General features: G+C 55.2%; 1 protein-coding gene across 1 annotated transcript in view; it reads right to left on the bottom strand.

Annotated features, from left to right (window-relative positions):
• The window catches only part of KIRREL2 (kirre like nephrin family adhesion molecule 2), a 39,731-nt gene that overhangs the window by 10,289 nt on the left and 7,955 nt on the right, over positions 1 to 21,487 (bottom strand). Inside the window, exons 2-8 of the mRNA XM_069201120.1 lie at positions 5,552 to 5,701; positions 4,851 to 5,000; positions 4,101 to 4,258; positions 3,735 to 3,885; positions 2,546 to 2,651; positions 1,798 to 1,946; positions 427 to 554 (exon numbers count right to left, since the gene is read on the bottom strand). Of these exons, the coding sequence (XP_069057221.1) occupies positions 427 to 554; positions 1,798 to 1,946; positions 2,546 to 2,651; positions 3,735 to 3,885; positions 4,101 to 4,258; positions 4,851 to 5,000; positions 5,552 to 5,701 (992 nt within the window). The remainder of the gene's footprint in view (positions 1 to 426; positions 555 to 1,797; positions 1,947 to 2,545; positions 2,652 to 3,734; positions 3,886 to 4,100; positions 4,259 to 4,850; positions 5,001 to 5,551; positions 5,702 to 21,487) is intronic.

Below are 21,487 nucleotides of genomic sequence, written 5' to 3'. Positions count from 1 at the left end.
AAGTTAATAATGCCGTAGATTGTGACATGGATGTCAGAGTGGGCTACAAACCAACACCATGGTGCATTGCAGTTCACACTGAGACCCAATCAAGTCTGTAGAATTAAGGCGGATGGCATTGTGAATTAATCGCAGAGTTACAGGCGCACATGCATGCCAAACCTTCATATTTAAGAGGGAAACATTTGTTTTTACACACATGTTGTGTTATCTTACTTTCTTTTAAAAAACTGAATCCAAAATATCCCTTTTCCTAAAGCACATGAGTAAATGCGTGGAATTTCCCTCTTTCTCAAGCAAGCGCTCCCTCTTGAGCGCTTCTAAATTCTGGCATGTATACACAGACACCAGCAGTGGAGTTCAGTTACAGGTGATGCAGATAGAGTCACCTGGGCCTACACTTGCCACGCACAATGGTAAGCTTACCACGTTGGAGCCTTTCTTGGTCCAGGCCAGTGTTAGTGGTGGGTTTCCAGCCCAGTTGCAGGTGAAAACAGCATTAGCACCGATGTCAACTGTCAGGGGTTTGGGATCTACGATCAGGCGAGGGCCAACTAAAGGAAAATAAAAGAGAAAAATATTTATAGATAAATAAAACTTTAGGCTGAAGCAATGCAGAGTAGATGGAAAGCCTGTAAAGGGGAAAAGGCGATATGCTTCTAGAAGGTCTCATAAAAGGAGGCTTCCTTACTATGGATTAAGCCGGAGGGGTCAAGTGGTGCTACATCATTGATGAACACTTCCACCAATGTCTTGTTTTCTTTTTTTTTACATATCTACACTTTACATGCTGGGCCATTCAGGACCATATTTATAAAGGAAAGAATAAACCAAAAGCTGCAGCATTCAAAGTGATGTTGGTAAAAAAGCCAAGACTAGCTGAAGGCAACACAATACACAAGCCACTGTAAAGTCCACTGCATGAAAGGAAAGGATGGAACTATCTCTCTCGGAACAGGCTATTTCCACTCCCTACACCATGAATCAATCTATCTATCTATCTATCTATCTATCTATCTATCTATCTATCTATCTATCTATCTATCTATCTATCTATCTATCTATCTACCTGTCTATCTATCTATCTATCTATCTATCTATCTATCTGCCTGTCTATCTATCTGTCTATCTATCTATTTACCTATCTGTCTGTCTACCTATCTATCTATCTTGCATTGGGAGGCTGCCGCTCACTGCACTAGTAGCGCTCACCATCATCAGGACACAACACATTCCAGGACACTTCATCTGTAAAAAGTTGACTATGTTTCTCTGGTGCACCTTGATCAGATATTGCACACTTTGTTTTACATTTGCATTGTTGACCCCTTCACTTCGTTGTGATATGATTACACATAACCTGAATGTCTAAATTTGTTCTTTTATAGGTGGGTTCTTGTCACAGTCAATAAAAGCACCCACTATAACATGGCCGGAGTGAAAATGGCATCACCCAAAAGTCACTAAAAGTGGCATCCTAAGGAGGGAATGGGGACTAAAAAACTGGATACATAAACATGCAGTAAAGGCATGTCTCAATGTGCTGTCTGCTAAAGGCTACACAAGGCAAGCAGAGCATCAACAAGTGGTAATAGAGGTAGCTGGATTCTGGACGCAGAAGTGGAGTGTTACTGCATTGTGATGTAGTGTTCTTTATTGAGGTGCATCTCTAACTCTTTCCTAAATTGGAACAGCGTTGGCTCTAGGGTTAGGAGCAGCAGACGACAGAGGGTCGAGCTGCATGGCTTGACGTTTCGTGCAGGGTGTGTGGATGGGGAATGGTGCAGTGGTACTCACAGTGCACGTCCACCAGGGTGCTGACGTTTGTGCTTCCCACGGCATTGGACACCTCGCACGAGATGGGCTCCGTGAAGAATGTGTGATCGACTATCACTTCATAGCTGTCTCCATCAGCTTCAGGGATAAGAACTCCTCCCTTCGCCCACCTGCAGTCAAGTGAAAGACAAAAAGAAGGGAAAAGAGGTGAGGGATTTTTTAATGACTGCCCCAGTGTAAATAGTGTGCCTACATCAATCAAAAAATGACATAATTTTGAATTTGTACTAGAGCTTTATAAATACTGTAACCTGAAAACATAACCCTAAAAAAGAGAAGAACGTTGCCCAACAGCTCTTGCGCTGACGTGCACTTATCTTTAGGCAGATGTGCACATGTAATCAGAGGAAATGCAGTCACTAACAGTGCAAGAGACCCAATGGCTGAAGAGGGCCGACCCTCTGCCCCAGGCTGGGTGCTATGGTACAGAACCAAAATAAGAATTGTAATTGGACAGACCAATGGATGAAGAGGACGGACCCTTTAGGTATGTATTTTTTTCTTTTTTAATGGATGAGGCAGCAAAATAAAAGCCCGCTCGAGGTCAGACAAAAGAAAGAGACAAAAAGGACTCAAATTCAACAATGTCGCATAAGCTGTAATTATCCTGGATGACCAAAATCTGGAGACAAACACCATTGTGAATGGGATACGAGTCTGTAGGCAATATAGAACCCCTTTTCCCTCACACCATCGGCATAGTGCTTACCTGTAGCCCATCACTTCAGGGTTCGACGTCGCCGTGCAGAGAAAGGAAACCTTGGCCCCTTCTAGAACCGTCTGCGGAGCCGCTGACAGGGTCACGGTGGGAGGGTCTGCAAGAGAAAACTCTGGGTCAGCCCATTCCTGAAATCTCAGGTGCTCCTCAAAAGTCTCCCACCTAACCCTCTGGACCTTAAAACTACAGAAATTATCCCAAACATATTTTTACAATGTGTTTGCAAACCCATGTTCCTCGCCAAAATCCCCATAACTGTAAAAAAGTGTTAGGTGGAAAATCTTGAATCAATATTACCCCACTGGAAATTGCTACCAGTGTAAATCATTCTATTCCATCGTATTAAGGCCTGTTTAGCACCAACTTCCTGGAACAACTATCCTAAAGAGTTGGCCACGCCCATTTTGAACAAGCTTGTCTGCCTTGGTTGTCCTTATCAGCGAAGAACATCTTAGGCCCCTTTGCCAACATTGAAAGATGAGATCTACCTCTGGGCAGCCCTGTGCAATGACGGCACCTCAAAGAGAAATACAAAAAAAGGATTGAATGGAAGTGTTTGAGTCTATTTTAATCATTGGGGACTCATCTGCGTGGCTGTGATTCCATTGTGGTTAGCTTGCCTGTGCCATTACAGATAGGAATCCACCATATGTAAATAGGTTTTGGCAATACCAAAAAGAAACAGTGTAGCCCAAACTGTTACGTCAGTTCCTGTTCTTACAGGAACAACACATTTTAGCATGTAGCTTAGGTCCCTGTGGAGAAGCAACCATGGGTACCAGACTCTTGCTGACTGCACCACACACCCACGTGTCCACCTGCCACTACTGCAATGCTCCTTCTCCCACTAGTTGAGGAGACCAACTGGCTTCATGTTGCAGAGATATCACATTTGGAGCCCTGGCCTTCTTGTTATAAACAAAGGCGTTCTGGGAGCTGTACTCTTTGTGCATGATGATCCCACAAAGAGTGCAAGTCCCATAATAAAATGGTGTATAAAACAAAGGAAATTTGATGTGCTAGCAAAAGAATCAACCAACCACAAGGTCACTCTTTCACAAGGAGTGCCATTGCAGGTGCAAGATATAAATGAGGAATTAAGATACATGTTTCTAAGCCTTGCGTCTCTTATTTGAGTGGCTCCAAATTGCTGTGGCCTGAAAATTGACAGAGCACTCACATTGGACGTTCAGGGTTGCAGAGATCCGCTTGCCGGTCGGAGCAGCTGGGTTGGAGACATGGCAGGAGTAGGTGCGCCCCATGTCCCTATGAGTCGGGGTGATGAGCAGCATGCTGACTGAACTCTCCCGCCGACCGTCGTCCATCAGAGACTGTAGGGCAAGAAGGAGCAGGGTTAGTGGGGAGTGTCACTCTCATGGCGGAGGCTTCTTACTCGACAGAGGGGTAAGAGGGGGTTAGGTAAGTCCTATGAAAGATGGTCTCAGTCAGTAAAAATAGACAGGCAGACAGCAAGCAAGAGATAGGGACAGAGAGACTTGTGCACACAGGCCCCATGCCCACCTGTGAGGGGCAGTTCGAGACTTACCTTGGAGTATACAGCGTTGTCCTGCAGCTCCCCATCACGGTACCAGGTAATGTCCGCCGCAGGTTTGGCGCCCAGAGCCCGACATGTCAAGTTATAGGGAATGTTAGCTTTCAGCTTCAGAAGAGGGCCTTCTTCGATCTCAGGGTCCTCTGGGGGAACTAAAAATGCGGAATAGTGTCAGGCATGTACTACACAGTTCTCTAGGCGTGACACTCATGATAGGGCCCACCCACCACATTCAGAGGACGCCTAAGGTCAATAGATCTGAGCAGTGTGAACTTCCTCCAGCAGTGACTGCTCAAAGGTAGAGCCCTCCAGAAGTATAGGTTTTCACTAGCCCCATAGGATCCTATACCCATCTCAGCACCATAGGCGATGCCTATAATGTGGGTGTAGTGCTTGAGTGCTCTCAGTGCTGTAGGTGAAGTGAAGGGTTCCTCCAGCTCTGCCTGCTCAGTGTTATAGCACCGCAGAAGCGTGAACATCCCACCTGGCATGCCTTCTTTGCTGCTCTATTCTACGGCCAATGCCCTAGTATTTAATAATGCCCTCAGTAAGCCCGGAGTGCCCAGTGTCCCTTCAGGTGCCCACTGTGTAGCCATGTAGCTAGCAAGGGTCTTTCAGAACTTGAAGGACTCTGGTGGCCCAATCCACCTTAGAGCGGGATGTGCCTCCGATGGCTGGTACCCTTGTGGTGCATCCTTAGTGCCATGCATTGCCCTGATGGGATAGTGAAGAAATACCACTTACTGAGCACGGTCAGCTTTGCGCGGTGGGATCTCAGTGCTGCCTGTGTCGCCTGGCACTCATACGCTGAGTCATCAGCAAGCTCTGCGTTATCAATGCGTAAATTGTGTTCGCCTGAAGCAGCGTCACCAACGATGGAATATCGAGACCAGCCTAAGGAAACAGAACATAATGGTTAGATTGCAGAAGCGCCATCCAGTTGCAACTGTGTGCCAGTCTGTACCAGGTGTGCCACTTGCAGTATCAGAGCTCCCTCTCATTTTCAGCCACAACTAGCTACATTATCTCCAAATGTCACATATGCCTGCCACATCACCCTTGTTTGACAGCAATCATTCTACATGTTTAGACGTTCATCCCCTTTGTCTGTTGGGTATATATGGTGAGGGTCTTGTGCCTAGAATGGTCATTTATTCTGCCAGCTCCCAAATCACCCTCTTTGTAGGTCAAACCCCTTGATGACCTTCTTTGCAGCTCCAAATCCTAAATTTTGAGGCATAGAGTTTTTGGCATCGCCTCTGCCACATTTCCCTTTCTGTTAACTCCCACTGAGCCAACTTTGAACTTCTATCTCCTCTATCTAGTGTTCAAAAATGTGTTTGTGTATCTCACCTGGCACACTACTCTCTCTCAACACCTATTCAACAACACTTCACTCGCCTGCCTCCTCTGTCTATGAATCTCACAACATGGTGATCTCTTACCTGGCAGGTCTCGTTCTCCGCCCAGTGCCAGACCATCCTTGGTCCACTGCACCATGCCTCGGTACCCGACCACCACGCACGCCAAGGTTGCTGACTGGCCAGAGATGATGACCTGATCCATTGGCTGCTGGGAGAAGTGAGCTGTTTGACCTGATGGGGAAGGAGAGTAAGGTGCATGTTAAAATACTGTGGACATGCCTTGAAGAGCCCACAACTCCACTAGGACATCTTTTGTGGAGCTATCCGGGGGACCATTCATCTGACATCCTCATGGAGCTCCCTGCGCCAATACATCTGCCTAGCAGGACATCCCTTTAGGAGCTCTCCTGCGCACAATTAACCAAACATCCCCTGTGGAGCTCTCCTGCATGCTATTCATCTGACATCCCTTGTGAATCTCTCCTACGCACCATTCACCTGACATCTCTACCTGTCTCGGTTAGGGCCGCCTACCAGTTTGGGTCTAGACTACACTACCAATCCTGGTATAAGACCCACTTCCTGTTGGGTACCCTTGGGTACCCTTGGCTACCCGACACAGTAGGTCACACTCCCAGTCCCAGTGGTCTTCCCACTACTCGCCAATGTAGACTGCACTCCCAGTTCCCATGTAAACCACAACTACCAGCCCCAGTGTAGACTACACACTATTGTAGGCCACACCATCAGTCCAGGTGTAGGACACGCACGGCCAGGGCAGGCTGCAGTACCAGTCCTAGTCTAGGCGGCAGTACCAGTCCTAGTCTAGGCGGCACCCCCAGCCCCATTAGAGTAGGGCGCAGCCCCAGCTCCTGTGTAGGCTGCAATACCAGTCCTAGTCTAGGCGGCAGTACCAGTCCTAGTCTAGGCGGCAGTACCAGTCCTAGTGTAGGCCGTACCCCCAGCCCCGGTGTAGGCGGCAGGACCAGTCCTAGTGTAGGCGGCACCCCCAGCCCCACTAGAGTAGGGCGCAGCCCCAGCTCCTGTGTAGGCTGCAGTACCAGTCCTAGTGTAGGCCGTACCCCCAGCCCCGGTGTAGGCCGCAGTACCAGTCCTAGTGTAGGCCATACTCCCCACCCACAGCCCCGGTGTAGGTCGCAGTACCAGTCCTAGTGTAGGCTGCAGTACCAGTCCTAGTGTAGGCCTCACCCCCAGCCCCGGTGTAGGCCGCAGTACCAGTCCTAGTGTAAGCCGCACCCCCAGCCCCAGTGAAGGCCGCAGTACCAGTCCTAGTGTAGGCCGCACCCCCAGCCCCGGTGAAGGCCGCAGTACCAGTCCTAGTGTAGGCCGCAGTACTAGTCCTAGTGTAGGCCGCACCCCCAGCCCCGGTGAAGGCCGCAGTACCAGTCCTAGTGTAGGCCGCAGTACCAGTCCTAGTGTAGGCCGCACCCCCAGCCCCGGTGAAGGCCGCAGTACCAGTCCTAGTGTAGGCCGCAGTACCAGTCCTAGTGTAGGCCGCACCCCCAGCCCCGGTAGGCCGCACCCCCAGCCCCGGTGAAGGCCGCAGTACTAGTCCTAGTGTAGGCCGCAGTACCAGTCCTAGTGTAGGCCGCAGTACCAGTCCTAGTGTAGGCCGCAGTACCAGTCCTAGTATAGGCCGCACCCCCAGCCCCTGTGTAGGCCGCAGTACCAGTCCTAGTGTAGGCCGCAGTACTAGTCCTAGTGTAGGCCGCACCCCCAGCCCCGGTGTAGGCCGCAGTACCAGTCCTAGTGTAGGCCGCAGTACTAGTCCTAGTGTAGGCCGTACCCCCAGCCCCGGTGTAGGCTGCAGTACCAGTCCTAGTGTAGGCCGTACTCCCCACCCACAGCCCCGGTGTAGGTCGCAGTACCAGTCCTAGTGTAGGCTGCAGTACCAGTCCTAGTGTAGGCCTCACCCCCAGCCCCGGTGTAGGCCGCAGTACCAGTCCTAGTGTAGGCCGCACCCCCAGCCCCGGTGAAGGCCGCAGTACCAGTCCTAGTGTAGGCCGCACCCCCAGCCCCGGTGTAGGCCGCAGTACCAGTCCTAGTGTAGGCCGCAGTACTAGTCCTAGTGTAGGCCGTACCCCCAGCCCCGGTGTAGGCTGCAGTACCAGTCCTAGTGTAGGCCGTACTCCCCACCCACAGCCCCGGTGTAGGTCGCAGTACCAGTCCTAGTGTAGGCTGCAGTACCAGTCCTAGTGTAGGCCTCACCCCCAGCCCCGGTGTAGGCCGCAGTACCAGTCCTAGTGTAGGCCGCACCCCCAGCCCCGGTGAAGGCCGCAGTACCAGTCCTAGTGTAGGCCGCACCCCCAGCCCCGGTGAAGGCCGCAGTACCAGTTCTAGTGTAGGCCGCAGTACCAGTCCTAGTGTAGGCCGCACCCCTAGCCCCGGTGTAGGCCACAGTACCAGTCCTAGTGTAGGCCGCAGTACCAGTCCTAGTGTAGGCCGCACCCCCAGCCCCGGTGTAGGCCGCAGTACCAGTCCTAGTGTAGGCCGCACCCCCAGCCCCGGTGAAGGCCGCAGTACCAGTCCTAGTGTAGGCCGCACCCCCAGCCCCGGTAGGCCGCACCCCCAGCCCCGGTGAAGGCCGCAGTACTAGTCCTAGTGTAGGCCGCAGTACCAGTCCTAGTGTAGGCCGCACCCCCAGCCCCGGTGAAGGCCGCAGTACCAGTACTAGTGTAGGCCGCAGTACCAGTCCTAGTGTAGGCCGCACCCCCAGCCCCGGTGAAGGCCGCAGTACCAGTCCTAGTGTAGGCCGCACCCCCAGCCCCGGTGAAGGCCGCAGTACCAGTCCTAGTGTAGGCCGCAGTACCAGTCCTAGTGTAGGCCGCACCCCCAGCCCCGGTGTAGGCCGCAGTACCAGTCCTAGTGTAGGCCGCAGTACCAGTCCTAGTGTAGGCCGCACCCCCAGCCCCGGTAGGCCGCACCCCCAGCCCCGGTGAAGGCCGCAGTACCAGTCCTAGTGTAGGCCGCAGTACCAGTCCTAGTGTAGGCCGCATCCCCAGCCCCGGTGTAGGCCGCAGTACCAGTCCTAGTGTAGGCCGCAGTACCAGTCCTAGTGTAGGCCGCACCCCCAGCCCCGGTGTAGGCTGCAGTACCAGTCCTAGTGTAGGCCGTACTCCCCTCCCACAGCCCCGGTGTAGGTCGCAGTACCAGTCCTAGTGTAGGCTGCAGTACCAGTCCTAGTGTAGGCCTCACCCCCAGCCCCGGTGTAGGCCGCAGTACCAGTCCTAGTGTAGGCCGCACCCCCAGCCCCGGTGAAGGCCGCAGTACCAGTCCTAGTGTAGGCCGCAGTACTAGTCCTAGTGTAGGCCGCACCCCCAGCCCCGGTGTAGGCCGCAGTACCAGTCCTAGTGTAGGCCGCAGTACCAGTCCTAGTGTAGGCCGCACCCCCAGCCCCGGTGAAGGCCGCAGTACCAGTCCTAGTGTAGGCCGCAGTACTAGTCCTAGTGTAGGCCGCACCCCCAGCCCCGGTGTAGGCCGCAGTACCAGTCCTAGTGTAGGCCGCAGTACCAGTCCTAGTGTAGGCCGCACCCCCAGCCCCGGTAGGCCGCACCCCCAGCCCCGGTGAAGGCCGCAGTACCAGTCCTAGTGTAGGCCGCAGTACCAGTCCTAGTGTAGGCCGCATCCCCAGCCCCGGTGTAGGCCGCAGTACCAGTCCTAGTGTAGGCCGCAGTACCAGTCCTAGTGTAGGCCGCACCCCCAGCCCCGGTGTAGGCTGCAGTACCAGTCCTAGTGTAGGCCGTACTCCCCACCCACAGCCCCGGTGTAGGTCGCAGTACCAGTCCTAGTGTAGGCTGCAGTACCAGTCCTAGTGTAGGCCTCACCCCCAGCCCCGGTGTAGGCCGCAGTACCAGTCCTAGTGTAGGCCGCACCCCCAGCCCCGGTGAAGGCCGCAGTACCAGTCCTAGTGTAGGCCGCAGTACTAGTCCTAGTGTAGGCCGCACCCCCAGCCCCGGTGTAGGCCGCAGTACCAGTCCTAGTGTAGGCCGCACCCCCAGCCCCGGTGTAGGCCGCAGTACCAGTCCTAGTGTAGGCGGCACTCCCCCCACCAGCCCCGGTGTAAGCCGGGTGCCATTGCCAAGGCCTCTCTAACAGACGGTGAGAAAAGCTGTCAGCGGTGAAAGGTTGACCATACGCTTGTGGCAGGGCTGGGGTAGAGGGGAGCACGGCCCGAGGAGACGGAGCGGGCTCTTTTCATTCTACAGAATCCCAAATAAATAGTTTTCTAATTGCAATTGAATGCGGCGGCCCCTCCCCGGGGGACGGGAGACAAGGGGGTCCGCCATGAATGGGCGCTTTATGAAGTGCCCGCCTCTTCATTGCAGGCTTTGTGTTCGCCCAATTATCCGTCACGACAGAGGGGGTAACCCCGAAAGGACGTGAGCAGGCTGCTGATGGCAGCCGGGGAGATGGGGCACAATGAGGCCAGCAAACAAAGGGGGAGGAATGTTCAAAGGAGAGATCCGGGGAAAGACAAACTGGGGAGGCGGTGCAGTAAAAGAAACAGCGGGACTGTGGAAGTGGAACAAGGGAGAGCAAAAAAGATGGGAGAGTGGGGTGTAAAGATAAACGGAGAAAATGAATGAGGTGAAAAAATGGGAAAAAGAAACAACTGTGAGGTAGAATAAGGAGATAAAGAAGAACGAGAACAGAGAGAGGATGGAGAAAGAGCGGGAAAAAGTCTTAGACACCGAAATACAGAGTGGGAAAGTTAGAGAGAGAACTAGAGAGTTGGGAAAGAAATCGAGAAAGTGTGACGAGACAGGGAAAGAGAGAGACTTAGAAGTTAGTTCAGGGTTCTGGTCCCCTCGCTGACAGCACAGGGGCGGGACAGCAGCGCCCCTCTGGAGTATTGCAGCATCGCGACAGCAGCACATGGCGTAGGTACACGTCGGAGCCTGGACCTCCTTTGTCGCGATACTGTTTGCGTGCGTTGTGGACCCGCTTTCTGTGTGTTGCCCTGTAAAACACCACACTGTGCTTGTGTATTGAAAAAACAAACCACCGCTCCCTCGGTATCCGCGGGGGTTAGAGGGCTAGCCGCGCCCCATGCGCTCAACACAAACACACAGGGATGGGATTTGCGAAGATTAGGTCTGCCTGCAGCATTGAGAAGATATTTAATAAGCTCTTTTTTTGGGGGGAGGAGGCTGGAGGAGGCCTACTTCACCTGCATGCCCCCCTCTCTCTCCCTGGGAGCAGGCCCGGGCGGGGGCTTTTGATCCCTCCACCCCCCTCTCTAAAGCCGACTCTCCATCCGCCAATGTGGCTTTAACAGATTTTTAAAAGCTGCTTCTCCGCTGCTAATCCCTTTCTCTCTGCCCTCCCGGGCTTTGTGTTCCTTGTTACACACTGGGGGCGCTTTCACTACGCCCCCGGCTTTCAGGGGCCTTGGGGCGTGCAAGGGGGCAGGGGAGGCTCAGGGCAGAGGAAGTGGTGTTTGTGAGGACAGCCCCCCCCCCCCCCCCCCCCCCCAGCAACCCGCTGCTCCTACTAAGTAGGCCGTGAAGAACCCCACAGGAGGGCAAAACTTGTGTCAACCTCTTCGCCCCACCCCAAAAAGGGAAGATTTTGGACCTCTTCACAGTATGTCTTAAAGTTAGACCAACAAACACACCCTCACATACACACACAATCAGCTCTCCCCTAACCTGCAGCACCCCTCCTTAAACTGAAGACTGCCATCTCACCCAGAGAGGCCCCAAAACACAGAGCCCCCGCACACACCTGCCCTCAGCACTCCCTGCTACTGCAGACCTGTCCCTCCTGCACACAGCTGAGCACTGACACGGTGCACCAACCCTGCTACTGCAGCGCTCACTCGGAAGCAGATCTCTCTGCTGTTCAAGTACCAGTCCACAGGGAGACCTCTCGCTCTCTTTACCAGCACTGACCTGCAAACAGACCTCTCTTTACCAATACTGACAGACAAGCAGACCTGCCGTTACCAGTACTGACAGACAAGCAGACCGCTCTCATTCCCAGTACTGACCTGGAAGCAGACCTCTCTCCTTACCAGTACTGACCTACAAGCAGACCTGTCTCATTGCCAGTACTGACCTACAAGCAGACCTGTCTCATTGCCAGTACTGACCTACAAGCAGACCTCTCTCTTCACCAGTACTGACTGACCCACAAAACCTTGCTCTCTCTTTACCAGCGCTGATCCACAAGCCAATGTCTCTCTGCCTCACTTCTGAGTCACAAGCAGATCTCTTATTTCAGGACTGCCGCTCAGAGAGCTGTCTCTCTTACATCAGCACTGACCCACAAGCAGATCTCTCTTACATCAGCACTGACCCACAAGCAGATCTCTCCCTCTTATTTCAGTACTGACTCACAAGCAGATCTCATACCAGCATAGACTCACAAGCAGATGTCTTATATCAGCACTCACCCACAAGCAGATCTCTCTTATATCAGTCTCTTATATCAGCACTGACCCACAAGCAGATCTGTCTTCTATCAGCACTGACCCACAAGCAGATCTCTCGTATATCAACACTGACCCACAAGCAGATCTCTCTTATATCAGTCTCTTATATCAGCACTGACCCACAAGCAGATCTCTGGTATATCAGTCTCTTATATCAGCACTGACCCACAAGCAGATCTCTCGTATATCAGTCTCTTATATCAGCACTGACCCACAAGCAGATCTCTCTTACATCAGTCTCTTATATCAGCACTGACCCACAAGCAGATCTCGCTTACATCAGTCTCTTATATCAGCACTGACCCACAAGCAGATCTCTCTTACATCAGTCTCTTATATCAGCACTGACCCACAAGCAGATCTCATACCAGCATAGACTCACAAGCAAATCTCTTATTTCAGCACTGACCCTCAGAGATCTGTCTCTCTTATATCAGCACTGACCCACAAGCAGATCTCTCGTATATCAACACTGACCCACAAGCAGATCTCTCTTACATCAGTCTCTTATATCAGCACTGACCCACAAGCAGATCTCTCTCTCTGTTTACCATACACAGTCCCTAAACCCGACCTCTCTGATTTCCCTGCACTGACCCAAACAAACAATGCTTTTTGCTGCTCGTCTCTGGCCACACAGAGCTCCTTCTCTCTGGTGTGTCACTAACCCTCCTGGGGTCCGGTGCCGCTTTGCACACAGGCCCGCGGCCCTGTGATGTGTTAAGTGGGAAGAGTTAATGCTGAGAACCGCACCATATGGCCGGGCTCCAGGAGTCCATTTGTGGCTTTTTACCAGTCGGTTTCACGCCTGATCTGCCCAGTCGAGCGCGCGGGAATCTCTTTATCACAAATGGTCTGTGAGCAGAATGCGGCCCGCCCACAGAGGCCCCGGCAGCCGAAGGTGACAGGGAGACATGGCAGAGGCACCCCCTCCCGCCCCCACATCACCCCCTCCTCTGGCTGTGCACCATCTCTGCTACACACGGGCACCACCACCTACGGCTGCACCCGCCTGTATCCCTGCGACCTCAGTCTCTGTATATACCCCCCGACACTCCGGGTCCCAGTCCATACCCCCTGCTTCCCCAGTGCCCAGTCTGTGCCCCCTGGTCCCACAGAGCTCTCCTGGTGTCAGTGCTGAGTGCCCGAGGCCTGGCTCTGTGCCAGTGCTGAGAAGGCACTGCTCACTCGTGTGCACAGCTCCCTTTGTCAGCCCTCTATGCCTGTCCCCAGTCCCTGCTTGCCTAGGACCCAGTCTCTACCAGTCTGTGCCCCCTGGTCCCACAGAGCTCTCCTGGTGTGAGTGCTGAGTGCCCGAGGCCTGGCTTTGTGCCAGTGCTGAGCAGGCACTGCTCACTCATGTGCACAGCTCCCTTTGTCAGCCCTCTGCGGCTGTCCCCAGTCCCTGCTTGCCTAGGACCCAGTCTCTACCAGTCTCTGCCCTCTGGTCCCACAGAGCTCTCCTGGTGTGAGTGCTGAGTGCCCGAGGCCTGGCTCTGTGCCAGTGCTGAGCAGGCACTGCTCACTCATGTGCACAGCTCCCTTTGTCAGCCCTCTGTGGATGTCCCCAGTCCCTCCTTCCCTAGGACCCAGTCTCTGCCCCCTGGTCCCACCGAGCTCTCCTGGTGTCAGTGCTGAGTGCCCGAGGCCTGGCTCTGTGCCAGTACTGAGCAGGCACTGCTCACTCATGTGCACAGCTCACTTTGTCAGCCCTCTGTGGATGTCCCCAGTCCCTCCTTCCCTAGGACCCAGTCTCTACCAGTCTCTGCCCCCTGGTCCCACCGAGCTCTCCTGGTGTCAGTGCTGAGTGCCCGAGGCCTGGCTCTGTGCCAGTGCTGAGCAGGCACTGCTCACTCATGTGCACAGCTCCCTTTGTCAGCCCTCTGTGGATGTCCCCAGTCCCTCCTTCCCTAGGACCCAGTCTCTACCAGTCTCTGCCCCCTGGTCCCACCGAGCTCTCCTGGTGTCAGTGCTGAGTGCCCGAGGCCTGGCTCTGTGCCAGTGCTGAGCAGGCACTGCTCACTCATGTGCACAGCTCCCTTTGTCAGCCCTCTGTGCCTCTGCTTCCAGCTCTCAGCCCAGGACTGGAGGGGGGGTTGCAGCATGAAAGAGCTGCCTTTCTTCTCTCTGCTCACTGTCTGTTTCTGCCCCTTATCAGCCCACTAAAGCCCCCTAATTCCAATCCAATGAAGCCTGGCCTTTGTCCCCGTTGTTGGGGAGTTTACCCAATAAACTCCTAACTGAGCCAGGGGATTAACTTTTCAAGAGGGTCGGGGGTCAGGGTGGGGGGTGCAGAGGAAGGGAGAACAGAGGGAACATAAGAGAAGCGGAGGGGGGCAGAGAAAACAGCTAAACTCGGCTAAATTAATAGACTCCCACTTCTAGCTGAGGGGCTGGGGCTTGTGAAAGCAGGGAGGTGGGCGGCTCTGGAAGACACGGGGGCTCTGTGTCTCTAAGGCGAGGAGGCGCTCTCCGAGAAGCTACATCAGCCATGGCTTCCTTCTGGCAGTGACGCCATGTGTGACCTTCCACTAAGTACCATCCTCACCCTCCTGTCCAGAACCCCGATGCCCATCGACCTTGCCATCCTTGCTGGGCTTCCAATGCAGGGTGAGGAGGGAAGGTGCATCTTCGACTACCTAGGCTGGGGGTTAAGGCCCCTCGTCTTGCCAAGGTCATCCTGAATGGGGCAAAGGATGCCGGATAACCGAGGGCAGACCCACAACACATTGCGTGTGCGCGTGCGCCCTAGAATCCTTAGCACTATTTCAATGTCCTTCTTTCCCTCCCCCCTCCCTTCTGGATTGAAAGCAAACACCTTACTATCGGCGACCCCGGCGTCCTGGCGCCAGCCCGGGCCTATCAGCAGAGGCGATAATGTTATCCGAGGAAAACTGGGACCGGACCCCCAGCGCCCCGTCTCCCTGTCCGAGGGCTCCGCCACATTCCGGTCCACGGCGCCCGTTCTAGGAGCCTCTCATTCCTGGGACACGAAACCCATCCCAGGACTGTCCCCCTCCTGGGACACGACACCCATCCTGGGACTGTCCCCCTCCTGGGACACGACACCCATCCTGGGACTGTCCCCCTCCAGGGACAAGACACCCACCCAGCCTGGGACTCTCCCCCTCATGGGACACAACACCTATCCTGGGACTGTCCCCATCCAGGGACCCGACACCCACCCATCCTGGGACTCCCTCCCTCATAGGACACAACACCTATCCTGGGACTGTCCCCTTCTTGGGACACAACATCCATCCTGGGACTGTCCCCTTCCTGGGACACCACGCCCATCCTGCGACTGTCCCCCTCCTGGGACACGAAACCCATCCTGGGACTGTCCCCCTCCAGGGACACGACACCCATCCTGGGAATGTCTCCCTCCAGGGACAAGACACCCACCCAGCCTGGGACACGCCCCCTCATGGGACACAACAACCATCCTGGGACTGTCCCCCTCCAGGGACACGACACCCATCCTGGGACCCATCCTGGGTCTGTCCCCCTCCTGGGACACCACACCCATCCTGGGTCTGTCCCCCTCCTGGGACACCACACCCATCCTGGGACTGTCCCCCTCCTGGGACACGAAACCCATCCCAGGACTGTCCCCCTCCTGGGACACGAAACCCATCCTGGGACTGTCCCCTTCCTGGGACACCACGCCCATCCTGGGACTGTCCCCCTCCTGGGACACGAAACCCATCCTGGGACTGTCCCCCTCCTGCGCCACAACACCCATCCTGGGACTGTCCCCCTCCAGGGACACGACACCCACCCATCCTGTGCCCCTCCCCCTCATGGCGCCCGACACCCGTCCTAGGGGTCTCACACTCCAGGTACACGACACTCCTACTAGGACTCTCCCCTCCTGCGGAGACACCCACCCTACTGTTCTCCCCCTCCTGGGACACGACACCCATCCTAGGACTGCCCCCCTCCTGGGACACGACACCCATACTAGGGCTGCGACGCCTATCCAAGGATCCCCCCCCACACACACACCTAGGTCACGAAACCCATCGTGGCATTAAACCACGTAGGCGGGTGACTCCCGTCTTCCTCCTCGGAATCTGCCCCTCTCCTGGGGCACTGTCATCTCCTGCCACCCTCCTTGGACTCTGACGGCCCTTTGGGCACTTGTCTCGAGCTTCCGAGTCATACGCTCCTTCCCTGGACTATCCCCTCCTTGGACCCTCTAGGCCTCTCCTCCTGCTCTTCAAAGCAGTTTACTGGTCTCCCTTATCACTGGGCCAGTACCCTAGCAAAGATGCCACGGGCCCTGGAGCAAGCAAGACAAACGCCCCCGGTGACTGCTTTAGGGGTAGTAAAACAGAGCGAATACAGGTTTCAGTGGGCCCCGGTGCCACTACACCTGCTGTACCAATGGTAGCTCAGCCCCCAAAGTGCTCAAGGAATGGGGGCCATGGGCAGGGACTTTCGACAAAGTGACACTGCAGTTTCACAAGTGACGCCAGGGGCAACTATGGAAGGATCCCTTGTGAGACCTGTAAGGCAGCCCCTAAATGTGTCACTGTCAGCATATCACATGAAAGGGTTTCAGTGGCTAGTACCTTGTGGGAGTGAGGACAACTCAGCCATTTGCATACTTTACAAGTATAAACTGCAGTAGTTTCATTCAGTAAAATGTGTGCAATTCTTCTATCAATCAATTCACCTGGGGGTTAGTTCTCCTCCAAAGCCCTCCTCACCGTATGGGATCTGGGGAGCAGCCAGCTGCCTTAGCAATTCCCTTGTATGAGCGACAGCTCTGCTATCTCAAGGTTTCAGTGCCTGTGTGATCACAAGAATAACCCTTCTGCCGTTGCATTCAGCCTATTGGTCTGAGCGGGAGGCCTGTGTTTTACTAACCCCGGAGCCTGTGATTACGAGGAAGGGCTCAGCTGCGGGCGCTCTCTGGAGATGGGTACGGGGGGCACTTGGCCTTCACAGAACCCTAGGCCAGGCCAGTCTAAGGGAAACCAGGAGAGGACGGGTAGCTCTGCTGTGGCACGGCAAGGCTTGCTCGGGGATAGCGCTGCTGTGTAATGGCTCTGGGTGTGTAAAGGTGACCCTGGCCACCTGGCCACTACCAGCTAAGGCCTGTAAAGTAGACGTCGCTGTACTGCATACTGCTTCATGAAACTTTAGAATCTGCTGTAACTTGAGAGATAGCCCTGCCAGCGAATCCACCCCGATCCTGGACGAGCCAGGTGACCACTATGTGCCCTGAACCTCGAGGGTCTGTGGGATACCCACAGTATACTAACTGAAAGCGTAGAGTATGAATGACAACCCGTGTGTGGACGTGAAAGGCAGCCCCCGCGGGTTACCTAAGTGATTTGCCCAGAGTCACAGGGTGTTGAGCCGACGCCGAGACTCGAACCTGGTTGTTCCAGAGTCTCAGCTCTGGCTGTAAGAGCACATTCTGGGGGCAGGCGGCAGTCACGTGAAGACTGGATGGTTATGGGCTGAGCTAGAGCCAAGCCTCAGGCTCGAGCCCGGCTCGAGCATTCAACAGAACCTCGAGCTGAGCTAGAGCCAAGCCTCAGGGTCTCCCCCCCCCCTCCCCGAGGTTCCATGTTCTGGAGGGAGACAGTCCTAGGATAGGGCTCGCAGGGCTGTGAGGCAGGGCTCCGGTGAGTTCTTGCAGTGTTTGGAGATTTGGTCTTTTAGCGGCTGCTAGAGGAGGGTATCACCTTACCGAAGTGAAGTGATCCCCTCAGCCAGGGTCGCCACTGTGGGGGGAGGGAGGGGGATCAGGGGCTGAGAACAGACATGTGCGGGTCCTGGGAACACCCGCTCTGACCCTCACACTCCACGGGTCACCTGCTGACAGTTCCCAGGTAACCTCATCATGCACTTGGAGAGCCCCCCCGTGACCTTTGCCCTTCGCTCCATCATGAATGTCAACAGCCAGATTAAAACTGTTTTCTTATCTTTTTTTCCCTGCAAGTTTAAAACAAGGTTGTCTTTTGAAGGTCTGTGTGAAACAGTAGACCGATTGTTCCCTAAAACCTAAACTGCGGAAAAGTTTTCTTTGACAGAGGCGCGTTGTGGGTATGTGGTCGGACTGGACAGAGCGGGGGCAGCCGGCCCAGGGTACTATGGAACAGGAGAGAGGGGAGATTCTGTGCCATTCACACCCCCCTCAGCCTCTCTGGCCTAGCGTCGAACTGATGCTAGTCTGGCCGCTGCCTCTGTCCCCCGACAGCCTCGTACCCAGCTCTCGGTCCCATCTCTCTGCCCCAGCGAAGTTCTTCATTACACCCAGTCTCTGTCTTAGTCTGTCATCACCCCAGTCTCTTAAACAGGACCCCTCCAACGGACTCTGTATGTACCCCGCTCTCTGCCCCAGCAGTCTCACCCCACCCCACTCTCTTCTACAGGCTCCGTGTACCCCACTGTGTGCATCACTAGGCCGCAGTCTCTGTTCAGGCTCCTTCCCCAGGCTCTGTGTACCCCACTCCCTGCCCCAGTCTCTGCCCAGGCCCCTTCCCCAGGCTCTGTGTACCCCACTCCCTGCCCCAGTCTCTGCTCTAGGCCTCCCCTAGGCTCTGTGCACCCACTCCCTGCCCCAGGCCCCTTCCCTAGGTTCTGTGTACCCCACTCCCTGCCCCAGTAGTCTCACACCACCCCACTCTCTTCTACAGGCTCCGTGTACCCGACAGTGTGCATCACTATGCCGCAGTCTCTGTTCAGGCTCCTTCCCCAGGCTCTGTGTACCACACTCCCTGCCCCAGGCCCCTTCCCCAGGCTCTGTGTACCCCACTCCCTGCCCCCAAGCTGCACCAGTCTCTGCCCTACGCTCTGTGTACCCCACTCCCTGCCCCAGGCCCCTTCCATAGGCTCTGTGTACCCCACTCTCTGCTCTAAGCCCCCCCCCCAGGCTTTGTGTACCCCACTCCCTGCCCCCAAGCTACACCAGTCTCTGCCCTAGGCTCTGTGTACCCCACTCCCTGCCCCAGGCCCCTTCCCTAGGCTCTGTGTACCCCACTCCCTGCCCCAGTCTCTGATCTAGGCCTCTCCCCATGGCTCTGTGTACCCCACCCCCTGCCCCAGTCTCTGTCCAGGCTCCTTCCCCAGGCTCTGTGTACCTCACTCCCTGCCCCAGTCTCTGATCTAGGCCTCTCCCCATGGCTCTGTGTACCCCACCCCCTGCCCCAGTCTCTGTCCAGGCCCCTTCCCTAGGCTCTGTGTACCCCACTCCCTGCCCCAGTCTCTGTCCAGGCTCCTTCCCCAGGCTCTGTGTACCCCACTCCCTGACCCCAGTCTCTGTCCAGGCTCCTTCCCCAGGCTCTGTGTACCTCACCCCCTGCCCCACTCCCTGCCCCAGGCCCCTTCCCCAGGCTCTGAGCACCTCACTTCCTGCCCCAGGCTTAGTGTACCCCTCTCCCACGCCGCCCCGCTCTCTGCCCCAGCCCCTCCAGTGAGCTGCTCTCGGGGTGCTGAGATAAGATGGAGCGCTCACAGCTGCGAGCCCTGCTTTTGAAGTGGCGGGTGGGGCGGAGAGGAAGCGGAGGCCGCACCTGCTGAGATGAAGGCGAGCTCCCCACACCCCTTCCCCATTCCCTCACAGGCCGCGGCGCTTGTTGACAGCCCAGAGCTGGGAAACCGCACACTCTGCTGACAGGGGAGATAACGAAGATTGATGGGGGTCTGGGGAGAGGGTCTCACAGACGCCAGCAGGGGCATGGATGGACTGGGGACCAAGCGCTGTGTGTGGAAGGACGGTGTATGGAATGTACCACATACCTCCAGTACTGTGTATGGTAGAATCACATACCTCCAGTACTGTGTGGAAGGACCGCATACCTCCAGTACTGTGTATGGTAGGACCACATTCTGTCAGTGCTATGTATGGAAGGGACCACATACCACCAGTACTGTGTGTGGAAGGAGCACGTACTTCCAGTACTATGTATGGAAGGGACCACATACCACCAGTACTGTGTGTGGAAGGAGCACGTACTTCCGGTACTATGTATGGAACCACATAACACCGGTACTCTGTGTGGGAGGAGCACGTACTTCCAGTACTATGTATGGAAGGGACCACATACCACCAGTACTGTGTTTGGGAGGAGCACGTACTTCCAGTACTACGTATGGAACCACATAACACCGGTACTGTGTGTGGAAGGCCGCAGTCGGACCCCCCTGCACAGGTTCAATGCTAAAGGGCCTCGCCCTCGCTGTGCCACGCGCGGGTCTATTCTGGCCCCGACAGAATTCAATCTCTTCAATTCAGATTTACTGGGGGTGCCTGTAAGTACCGAGTGCGCGCCCGATCAATCTCCCCCCGGGCTCCAGCGCTCCGTGCACTCCCCGGATCCTTACTGCGGGCCTAATGGGGCCAGTGTCAGCCAGCAAGCAGCAGGAGTAATGGTCTTTGGAGGCGCCGCCTGCGAAATCGATGGCGCACTGGATTAAAAGCGAAGCTGCGCAGGAATAATTCTCTTTCGGCATTTTCATAGCGCAGAGGAGTAGTGCCGAACCCGGGGCCGGACAGGCCTTCTTATTCCAGCGGGCATTTCCCCGGTGCGTCGCAGCACTACGAGGCCAATTGAAGCCAGGACCGCTCCCGGTGCCTCTGTCACTTCCGCCGAGATTAATTGCAGTAGGCGGGGGGAGAGAGGGGGCGAGGGGGTGGCAGAAAGAAAGTGGCCTCGGAGATAAGCGAGATTGGGAACAAAGGAGGGGGGCAGAATGGGTGGATGGAAAGAGAGAAGTAGCGGGAGGAGAAGGGAGTTGGGCTGCTTTTAAAACTCCTCAGTCCGGTTCTAGGTGTACCCACTTGCAGTGAAGTAACAAAGGCCCCCGCAGCCCCGTGGTGAGGGGGGGTGATTGGGCAGAGCTCCAGGGTGGGCCCTTGGCACAGTGCCGGGGCCTGTGAGCTCCTGAGTGAGTCCGCAGGGTGGGCCCTCCATGTACTTTGCATGGGGCCCCCTCAAGTTTGGCTAAACCACTGGCTGAGAAGAATGCTGTCCTTGTTGCAATGGCCTGATTGTCACGGTTGAATGCCAGCTCTGGTGGCTTGTCGATGAGAGTCAAAGACCACAGTGGCGGTAACCAAGATCCGAAGCAACAGAGAGGTTCACGTAGGGCAGGGGTAAAGGGAGGACCCAAACATCATTGGGGATCGGGAATGTGAGACTGGATTGTCTACTAAAAAGTTTACAAGAACCCAAAGGTCGCGGCACACACAGATGCACTGAAAGTGGAAAGTACAGGATTGTGGTGTTACTGCAGCACCTGAAGTATTGTGCCAAACATGAAATAGACACAGCTCGAAAAATGGGGCCTAATTCTGGGTCATTTCGCCTCGTTCTTGAGGCCTCCTAATTGCAGCTGCGTTTAGTTTCAAAGATCTCATCTGGAGCCTTGTACCAATTCCTCACTTTTCATCTGGAATAATGTGTGCAATTCATGACCTCTCACCTGGAGCATTGTGTTCAGTTTTTGACCTCTCACCTGGAGCATTGTGTTCAGTTTTTGACTTCTCACCAGGAACATTGTGTTCAGTTCTTGACTTCTCACCTGGGGTGTTGTGTTCA

Source organism: Pleurodeles waltl, chromosome 7 (genome assembly GCF_031143425.1).
Source record: "Pleurodeles waltl isolate 20211129_DDA chromosome 7, aPleWal1.hap1.20221129, whole genome shotgun sequence".
Classification (NCBI taxonomy): Eukaryota; Metazoa; Chordata; class Amphibia; order Caudata; family Salamandridae; genus Pleurodeles; species Pleurodeles waltl.
This window is presented reverse-complemented; position numbering and strand designations above follow the sequence as displayed.